We start from the raw sequence: 11019 nt of genomic DNA, 5'->3' as shown, positions 1-11019 counted from the left end.
TAGCAACCACTACAAAAAGATTTTCTGTTTGTCCTAATGAACTAGGAGGTAGCATGCTCGAGCATTCGTGCTCCCTTGTTAAAATTCTTGATAAATGAGAAGCTTGGAAACTATGGTCTATAATTAAACAAAAAAATATGATTGTACTACACTCGGGGGGTTCACCTCATAAAGTTTTAGTGTACCACGTGCATTCAAAAGGAGGGGTATTTTAATTTGACTTTTTGGAAAATTTTAACAGATTTACAATAAAAGGAGGGGTTTCCAATTTAATTCAACTTTAGAAAAAAATCACTTAGTTCATAAGTAAAGAGGGATGTTTTTATAGGGGAAAAATTTTTAGTTGAGGTTTTTTTTAAAAACCCCTTAAACGCACGTGATACATAGGCTTTCTACGTAGTGCACCCCCCGAGGTACTACATTTGTTCTATGTACTAAGTAGGGGTTAAGGATTAACTTATTTGACTTGTTTCATAAGGATTTCTTTGGTGGTTTATTATCAATAATAAGAACCAAAATGAACCTTGGGCCACTTTGTATCCTAGAGTATCTAATTTACTCATATATTATATTTGCAGTGATGCATAGAGATGATCACTTATGCTCTGTGTGTGTGTGTGTGTGTGGGGATAGAGAGAGAGAAAGAGAGAGAGAGAGAGAGAGAGAGAGACTATAAGAATATTAATTAAGAATCTAGTTAGTTTTCATCTTAACCATATATTATGCTTTACCCATAATAGAGGCAGAGAGCTAGAGCATTCATTCTCTTTTGTTTATCTTGAGCAATTCGAGGGATTCTAGTTGTTTACTTATTTTGTTATTTGTAATTGCCTTATTTTTAAGTGAATAGATTTTATCCCCACACTCCTTCACAAGAAAATTCCATTACCTTATTCTTAGTGAATAAATTCTCTTCCCTTATTCCTTCAATTCTTTGGTCCAAATTATGCAAATCAAAACAGAATAATTGCGAATTTCTATTTTTAATGGTGTGTACAGAAGGTGTCTATGCACTAATCTGTTTCCTAGGTTCAAAGCTGAGTTCTTGTTATATAACACCATCACTAGTGTCTACCACGAAGATATTTTATGCATCAGTTATAAGTGCTCGTGTTATGAGTCAATAAGCGCACTCCATTAGAATGTTCCGTCAAAAAAAGTGTAGTTATTAGTTTATATCCTTTCTAGATCTCTGCTAAATGAAGCAGCATTAAGGCTATAGACCTACGATGAACAATTGCTGCCCTTTGAGCGGGTAAATATGCTGCCTTCAGTATCAATGCTCAAATATTGGCAAGATTCATCTCGGGAGGAATTTCTCATGTTCATGGAAAGGAATGCCAGGTTGCATGCTATACCACGCTTCTCATCAAGAAATTTCTTACCTCGCTTGGGATTGGAATTCTCCTTCGGACTTCCTACATTCAAAAAAGAAAAAGAGCGTAAGACATGTGGTCCGAGAGAACACAAAAGTTGAGCTGCTTGCAGACAATTGGCCCGTTCATTATTTTCCACAACAATCATATTGAATGCATCATAATCATCTGAGACTTTTACCTTGTGTTCGGCTGATAGATTGGCCCTGAACTGGCTTCCTTCAAAATTTGCCTCAAGGTTGACACAACTCAATTTCATTTGCTTGAGGGCACTAAGAGCTTTAATGAGCATGTAGTCAGCATCTGCCTCGACTGCTAAGTCCATCTCTATGTGGAAGAGAGGTGGTTGGTTATTCGTGTCGTAAGTTACCTCAATTCTTTGAATATGAGATGAGCAACTTCCGGAAGTACTAGTTGTTCCCTGCGGATTTTGTCCTGGGAGGTTGAAACCTTCGTCTATTTCTAACGACTGTTGTATAGCAATGTTGGCTGCATTCTGGAGCTGGGTGTTCTGCTGCTTCAATTCGCCAACCCGATCCTGAAGCTGTTTCACAAAATCTATAGTGTGCTCAAGAATAGAAACTTTATCCTTCTGCATTAGAAAGAGTCAGGATTCAGAGACAGTTCTTTCTTTTCAGCCCTTTGTTTGAGACCTAGCTGTTGGAAAAACATGATAACAATCATTGTTACTTTACCTTCTTGAGATTCGGAATAAGAGTTTGAAGAATCTTCAGGCATTCGTTTTGTTTTCGTCGTCGTTTGCGTTCGGTCATCATGTGCTGTCGATCTGGTTTCTGTGTATCTGCGGATTGCATCGAGGGTCCGCGTGATCCTCGTAGTGTTTCGTCGGCCATCAGCCCGGGAACTATGTATAGCAGGCATCGTTTCAAAGGCGAGCTGTGATCAGTAGGGGTTCTTATTCCTGACCCAGAAGTGGTCGATGCCCAATGTTTGAATGCAGATCGTATTGTACCAGTGCTTGCCGAACTTGCAGCTTCTCTGAGGAAGCTTGGGCATCCATCGCCGACAGCACGTGTGTAGACGGCGGAAAATCTAGGAATTCCACCAGCGAGCTCAGCGGTAGGCTGAAAGTGAGACTCCATGGGAAAAGATCCAACCAAAGAACCCAATTCAACGTCTCTAGCTGGAAGTCCGAGGTCTCCTACGTCTACTTCAGGATCTATCGTCCATGGGTAATAGGGTTCGTGGCGAGTTGGATCGATAGAAGGCTTGTCTTGGGAAACGGAGGTCTTGAGGCTTGTGTTGTGTCTAAAGTCCAAGTCGCCCTCATGAGGATTGGCCTCCGCAATTCTCCTCAGCGTGTCAATGTCAATGTGAAGCTGCTCAAGATCGTCCATTCCATATGCCTCCATGGAAGTTGAGAACAGAGATGACGGCATCGTATGGGTGCTATGGAGCGAGGACTCAGAACGAGATGAAGAGTTGGACGAAGCTGTGCTGTCTCCATGTTGCAGATCCTGCAGTCGAAGGCGAAGAAAGACGTCTCTTGCCCCTGCTTGTAATGCTGGCCCTCGAGACGATAGGACAACAGGATGTTGTGGCCATAGAAATGCGCAAATGTGCCTAAGCAAGTCATGATCCTCTTGCACCTACATCGCAAACGAAGTACAATACACTCAGCTGATTAGAAAGGTGACCTCTGGAATATGGAGCCGTAGCAACGACGAACAAGTGAATGTACTATGAGCAGTAACCCTCAACATAATGGAAAGCGGATCAGATCACAAACACTAACCAAATCTGTTGTGCCGAGCTCCACCACTCCATCCTCGTACGGTAAGCACACCGTAGTCTGCTATCAACAGAGAATGCGGCTGTTCAACACATACTAGATTGAATACAAATTGGAATTGAGAACATGCCGTTGTTGGAACACGTTCACGAAAGAATCTGAATTTAAGTGCGGTTTTTTAACGTAAGGAGGAGAAAAGAGTCTTTGACCTGAATGCATGCATCCTGATTGTTGGCAAGTTATGCGCGCAGGCACAAAGACAGAAAATACGACACCGTTAGCATTCACAGGAAAGTGGTGCATTTAATTTTTTGAAATCGCCAACATAAATAGTGTCAATGGTTGCGCTTACTGACCCGGAAAAATTGAGCTTGCTCAAGCACTAGGCTTTGCAAAAGACCAAATCCGGAAACCCATTGGTGTCTTCTAGTTAACATCGCTGCACCTGGAAACCTGCATTGGAGTCGTTTTAATCAGCGAAACTGTGCAAGCCTCTACAAAAGGTCGAAGGAATGGATGCGTTGGGAGAAGAATGGATGCGTTGGGAGAAGAGACATCCTTTCTTGTGTTGGTGGGGATCTTGTTAGCTCAGGATTGGAGGCGGAAAAAAATCCATCCCAAGGCTGTAAGTTGCTGTCTTCTACCAATTTACGGAAATTGTACTACAGGGAAAAAGCATGTCTCTCTGCAATCTAGTCTGACTTACCCAATTCCGACCGGGACGGTGCAGTGGCTGTAGAGTTCCAAGGAGACAAGTAGCTGATTCAATTTCAATGGATCGTCCACCTTTGCTTCGTTGACATCACCGTATGACCAGCTAAGTAACCTGCATAGCAAAATCGCGTGTGAAAGGCTGTCGGGCTTGCAATGTATTCCGCAAGGGAAACAGAAGACGATCGAGGCGAAACATTAATGCTGAAGAGATTACGGTATACACCATGATCTATAGCACATTCGAGAACCACAGTGTCGGCTTATATCAAGCGTGCACGGAAGCGTGGACTGCCTAAGATTGAAGTGCCTGATGGAGATGGGGTGGTCAAGAATCCTGCTTCACGTGCTTCTCGCTACTCTTCAAATATCATGACTTAACTTGTACTGTGCAAGGATTAATTATGCGGGGCTTCTGTTTTTTATTGCAGCGAGGAGGTAGAAAGCATGCTTTAATAAGACGTACGTAGCGCCATCCGTGTTCGACGATGGAATCTAACAAGAGAACGTGAGGAAGAAAGCTACCGTGAGGCAGGGGTGAGCGACCATTGAGCGCAATAGAGCCATGCTAAGGATTGCAACAGGAGCTTGATGCGGCTGAAGGGAGGGACGGTAGTTGGAAGGGGTAATAGGAGGGGGAGGCCAGGAAGGCCAGAAGCCATAAAAGCAGCGCTGGTGGATGGGGAAGTAGTGAAGGGTTGTGAATGATCGGTGATGCATGAAAGGGCAAGTGGCGGAGGATCATGAGAGATGGGTAATGGAGAGGAGGAGGAGGAGGAGGCGGCAAAGGAACGAGGAGGCAGGAGGAGGGGGTGTTGTTTATATAATGTCGGAAGCTGAAGCCGTCAAATGCTTGGCGTACGCTCATTGCTGAGTTAACGTCGCTCCAAACTTCGTCATTTCAGTGCTGAGCTCACGAAAAATCTTTGGAACGTCTCCGCCCCCATGCATTTTGGGCTCGTCCGCCCCCATGCATTTTGGGCTCGTGCGCACATTGCCTCATTAGCAACTATTTTTTTTACCATTGTTGAGGATGCATGGGCAAAAACATGGAAATGTTCATTCTTTACCATGCAAATCTGATGTGATGGCCATGATACTTTGTACCGGCCTTAAATCCACCTATTTTGATGCCATCGTGTCCCATTTACATCCCTAGAAGACCTTCGAGGCCATTTTTTATACCATTATTGAGGATGCATGGGCAATAACATGGAAATGCTCATTCTTGACCATGCAAATGGGACATGATGGCACTTTTCATGGGCCTTAAATCCACATATTTTGATGCCTGGACAAAGTATCATGGCCATCGCATCCCATTTGCATGGCTAGAAAACCTTCGAGGCCATTTTTTGTACCTTTGTAGAGGATGCGCAGGCAAAAAAATGGAAATGTTTACTCTTGACCATGCAAATGGGACTTGATGGCCATGAGCCTTAGGTTATTTTGAGGCCATTGTAAGGGATTGTGGCCATCGAGTCCCATTTGCATGGTTAAGAATGAACATTTCCTTGTTTTTGTACCATTATATAGGATGCATCGGAAAAAACATGGAAATGCTCATTCTTGACTATGCAAATGGGACTTGATGGCCACCATGAGCCATAGTGTTGGCCTTAAACTAGGTTATTTCGAGGCCATTGTAAGGAATTGTGGCCATTGAGTACCATTTGCATGGTCAAGAATGAGCATTTCCTTGTTTTTGTACCATTGTAGAGGATGCATGGGCAAAAACATGGAAATGTTTATTCTCGACCATGAAAATGGGACCAGATAACCATGATACTTTACATGGGACTTAAAATAAATACCTAGTTAAAAGCCCATACAAAGTATCATGGCCATCGGGTCTTATTTGCATGGTCTTGAATGAACATTTTCATCTATGATGGTACAAAAAAGTTCCTCGAAGGTCTTCTAGGCATGCAAATGGACCCGATGGCCATGATACCTTGTACAAGACTTAAATCCGCCTATTTTGAGGCTTGTGCAAAGTATCATGGTCATCACGTCTCTTTTGCATGCCTAGAAGACCTTCGAGGCTATTTTTTGTACCGTTATAGAGAATGCATAGGCAAAAACATGAAAATGTTCATTCTTGACCATGCATATGGGACACGATGGCCATGATACTTTGCATGGGCCTTAAACTCAACAATGGTATAAAAACATAGAAATGTTCATTCTTGACCATGCATATGGGACACGATGGCCATCAGATCCCATTTGCATAGTCAAGGATGAACATTTCTATGTTTTTATACTACTGTAGAGGATGGATGGGCAAAAACATGAAAATGTTCAATATTGAGCATGCAAATGGGACCCGATGGCCATGAACCTTTGCACGGGCCTTAAAACCACCTAGTGTGAGGCCTTTATCATGGCTTGTTGCCATTGGATCCTATTGCATGGTCAATAATGAACATTTTCTTGTTTTTATACCATTGTAGAGGATGCATGGGAGAAAACATGAAACTATTCATTGTTAACCATGAAAATGGGATCCGATGGCCATGAAACTTTGCACAATCCTTAAAATCACCTATTTTGAGGCATGTGCAAAGGGTCATGGCCTATTTTGAGGCATGTGCAAAGGGTCATGGCCATCGGGTCCCATTTGCATGGTCGATTTCTATGTTTTTGTACCACTGTAGAGGATGGATGGGCAAAAACGTGGAAGTGTTCATTCTTGACCATGCAAATTTGATGCGATGTCCATGAGGCTTTTCACAGGCCTTAAAATTACCTAGTTTGAGTCCCATGCAAAGTATCATGGACATCAGGTTCCATTTCATGGTCTTAAATGAACATTTCCATGTTTTTGCCCATGCATCTTCTATGATGGTACAAAAAAAGGCCCTTAAAGGTCTTCTAGGCATGCAAATGGGACCTAATGGCCATGATACTTTGTGGGGGCCTTGTATCTACCTATTTTGAGAACCGTACAAAGTTTAATGGCCATCGCCTCTCATTTTCATGCCTAGAAGACCTTAGAGACCATTTTTTATACCATTGTAGAGGATGCATGGAAAAAACACATTGGAAATGTTCATACTTGACCATGAAAATGGGACCCAATGGCCATGATACTTTGCATGTGCCTTAAATTCACCTAGTTTGAGGCCTATGCAAAGGCTCATGGCCATCGGGTTCCGTTTGCATGGTCAAGAATGAACATTTCCATGTTTTTGTACCACTATTGAGGATGGATGGGCAAAAACATTAAAAAGTTCATTCTTGACCATGCAAATGGAACCTGATGGCCATGATTCCTTGCATGGGCCTTAAACCCACCTATATTTAGGCCCATGAAAAGTTATCCAAAATCATTCTACACATTTGCAAACCCAACTCCTTGTTTTTGCTCATGCATCACACACTTATAAAAACAAGGGATTGGGCTTTGCAAATGGTGCAAATGATGTTTGATGGATATGATACTTTGCAAGGGACTTAAACATTATTATTTTAAGGCCCACACAAAGTATCATAGCCATCCACTGTCATTCACCCCATTTGCAAGGCCCACCTCCTTGTTTTTTAACGCTCATGCATAATGCACTTATAAAAACAAGGGATTGGGCTTTGCAAATGGGAAAATGATGTAAGATGGCTATGATACTTTTTGCAATCATTGACCATACTTAGTTTCAGACCTCTACAAAGTATCAAAGCTATACAACATCCTTTGCCACATTTGCAAACCCCAGCCCTTTGTGCAGAACTCCAATACGCTGTGAAGAGAGTGGGAGAGAAGGAAGGAGTCTCACTTGCGGCTTTCTCACATACACAATGGGGGAATATACACAAAGGTGGAGGCTAAAAACAATTTTCCTCTTCTTAGTTGTGAAAGCCAAAAGAACTCTCTTAGTATAAAATAATAGGTGAACCCTATATACATGTGGGTCTCAAACCAAACTCAACTAATTAAGGTGGCATACTAACTGAGCCACTAACTAGAGTACATAAAGATAGCTGTCATCCACAGCTATTATTCATGGGCGGTGTACCAACCACATCTACAGCTAGCAGGTTGGTGACATAAATGCACAACGGTCACCCTAGCATATCAGAGTGGAGCTCGATATATCAACACTCCCCCGAGTCGAGCTCAATCCCAATTCCTGCATACCAAGCAAGTCTTTGAACTTGCGCAGCTTCTCTATGCCCAATGCCTTCGTGAATATGTCAGCTACTTGATCCTCTGTGTTGACATAAACGGGAGGTAGCAAGCTAAGTGTGTCCACTCCCGACCACTTGCAGGGGAGTGTGACACCCCCTCAAGTGAAAATACAAAGGTTTTACTTCGGTGTGAAATACCTCGATCGAGGTATCATCTCCAATGAAATTGGCACATGCAGACAACCGAACCAAGCAAATACCTTGATCGAGCTCTTCCATTTTAATCCACCGAACTGAGCCTATACCTCGATCGAGGTATCATGGCAATCCAACTGTACCTCGATCGAGGTATCGTGGCAAGTCCACATACCTCGATCGAGGTATCGTGGATCGATGACATGGGTCGTCTCAAATACCACGATCCAGGTATGTGGCATTCAACATGGCAACTGTCATACCTTGATCGAGGTATCGTGGCAAGTCCACATACCTCGATCGTGGTATGCTGGACCGTTGACATGGTGGCTTATCAAATACCATGATCGAGGTATGTGGCATGTACAACATGTTCTTCATCGTATTGTGTTGACAGCTAACATACCTCGATCGAGGTATCATGGCAAGTCCACATACCACGATCGTGGTATGCTGGACCGATGAGGTATGTGGCATGTCAAATACCACGATTGAGGTATGTCACATGTTATATACTATGATCGAGGTATGTGGTATTGTACGTGGTATGCTGGACCGATGAGGTATGTGGCATGTCAAATACCACGATCGAGGTACGTGGGTCGATGACATGGGTCGTCTTGAATTGCGATCTTGAATTGCGAGCTGTTGGAGAATGGATTAGGGGGGATGTTTATTCAGTGGCCTCATCCTTGCATGACATGGTCTTTGCCCTATTGAGATCACTTTCGATTCCACCTCCCACATCTATGGAGCCTCCCACATCTACACCACCTCCCACATCTACACCACCTCAGCATGAGTTGGATACTCGAGATGCACAGATTACAGAGTTGGAGGCATTGCTGGCTGAATCTAGGGTTGAGGTTAGTTATTTTGATTACTTTAGTTTATTTTTTTGTTGTATGTTTTGAACTGAAGTTTTTTGGTTCATTCTCACCATGTACACGACATGTTTGCTTGGCAGGCACATCTATTGCGACATGATATGGAATCTCGTGTACGACAGTTGAAGGTAGATTTGAAGGAGTAGAGGATTCGGACACGCATAGACTACCATTGAGTGGAGCACTATATTTTGCAATTGAGACATATTAGTCATGATCCATCTCACCATAGGATCCACCTCAGTGTGGCCTTGTACCATGCCCCTCTTGTCGATGTGCTGACTAGGACACCCATAGATGCACTAGTCATAGCCAAACTTCCTACTACCACTTGCGTCCTTTGTTTGCAACAGTGGGTGGAGCAGCAGCTTGGGCGGTGCTGAGACCAGCATCTTCTACATGTAGAGACGATTACTTGAGCTGGATTTGAGGCATGGGTATTTGTAGATGCACAACTTTCGGAGCTGAGGTGTGCATACATAGAGGAGGCAAGTGAGGCAGAGATGGCAATGGTGGCTCGTGCAGCATGCCCTCCTCTTCATCAGGATGAGGCTGGCCCATCTGATTCAAGAGATGAGGCTGGCCCATCCGGCTTTGCCCGAGGGCACATAGCGGTTGGTTGGGCATGTTTAGGCTTCACACATATCTTGTTTAGGGATGCACTTCTGCACAATGATGATGATGATGATGATGTACGCATTTATTTTGGTACTTTCATGATGTTATTCTTACTTTGTTTATCTCAGTTTATAGTTTGCTCAAATCTAAAAGTTTCATCCCCAACAGATAAGTCCACATGCATATTTGGTTAGTACGTGCACCATTTTTAATACATAGTCATCACTAGTAGTGAGTGCATGTAAAAATGTACATGTTATACCTTCCACGTGGCACATACCAAATCTTGCATGGATGTAGGTCTAGGGTAGCCTAAGAGCCGTGCAAAGTTTCATCCCCAACAGATAAGTCCACATGCGTATTTGGTTAGTACATGTGCCATTTTCCATACGTAGTCACTAGTAGGGAGTGCTTGCAAAAATGTATGCATTATACCTTCCACGTGGCATATACTAAAATAGTTGGAGACCAAATCTTGCATGGATGTAGGTCTAGGGTAGCCTAAGGGATGTGCAAAGTTTCTTCCCCAACAGATAAGTCCACATGCATATTTGGTTAGTATGTGTGCCATTTTCCATACGTGCTCAATGTACACACCGCATGACACCCTCTTCCGCAATGCCTTCTTGAACACCGAGATGCTCTGCAATGCTCCTCCCAAAACTATTGTATGAAGGTTCTGGCGGAATGATCCAATAATCGATCGCTGCAAGGTGCACGACCACTCGAGGCCAAAAGAGAATCAATCTCACTATCCTCTAGAATCTATCTCCTAATCATGCCTGCTCGCAATGTGCACGGTGCAATCTAAAGAAGACATGAAGGAGTACACACATGGCCTGTCATATGGGGTCTACTAATGGTAGCCACAATAGCACGATGTGCTGCCAAGGCATCACTGGAGTTCCCATGCCTAATAGAAGCATAGGAATGTCGAACACTGCTAAGGACCTCGCTACATACAACCCTATATCTACGTGCACCAAGACCAGCAAGCCTCCTACACTCTACCAAGTCAGGGAAATCAATCAGGGATGTGAGAAGAGCAAACTACGAAACTAATGTAAGGTGACTAAAAAAAGACTGCACAATCTTGATAGTACAACAATAGATAGTGGACTTCGGCAAGTCGGCAACACTGCTGCTGCAAGGTGGGGCAAGGGGATCAATGGGAGATGGTAGGGTGGAGGGGGGAAGGGAGGCGCCAAGGGGAAGGGGGGGTGGGGGAGGGGGAGGGGGAGAGGGGAGGGTGGAGGGGGAAGAGGTAGAGGTGGAAGGAAAAATGTAGGTGGCTAGGAGAAGGGTGGAGGTTGGAGGTAGGGGAGCAGATGAGGATGTGGAGGGGGGGACA

At 43.7% G+C, this 11019-nt stretch overlaps 1 protein-coding gene across 1 annotated transcript in view; it reads right to left on the bottom strand.

Annotated features, from left to right (window-relative positions):
- Positions 1–1224: 1224 nt before the first annotated feature.
- Positions 1225–11019, bottom strand: part of LOC147883554 (basic helix-loop-helix protein A-like) — a 48194-nt gene continuing 38399 nt past the window's right edge. Inside the window, exons 2-6 of the mRNA XM_087399510.1 lie at positions 3836–3955; positions 3486–3582; positions 3133–3189; positions 2072–2986; positions 1225–1968 (exon numbers count right to left, since the gene is read on the bottom strand). Coding sequence (XP_087255636.1) covers positions 1225–1968; positions 2072–2986; positions 3133–3189; positions 3486–3582; positions 3836–3955 — 1933 coding nt within the window. The remainder of the gene's footprint in view (positions 1969–2071; positions 2987–3132; positions 3190–3485; positions 3583–3835; positions 3956–11019) is intronic.

This window comes from Dipteris shenzhenensis, chromosome 28 (assembly GCF_047967505.1).
Source record: "Dipteris shenzhenensis isolate YYH24624 ecotype China chromosome 28, Dip_SZ_1.0, whole genome shotgun sequence".
Taxonomy (NCBI): domain Eukaryota; kingdom Viridiplantae; phylum Streptophyta; class Polypodiopsida; order Gleicheniales; family Dipteridaceae; genus Dipteris; species Dipteris shenzhenensis.
This window is presented reverse-complemented; position numbering and strand designations above follow the sequence as displayed.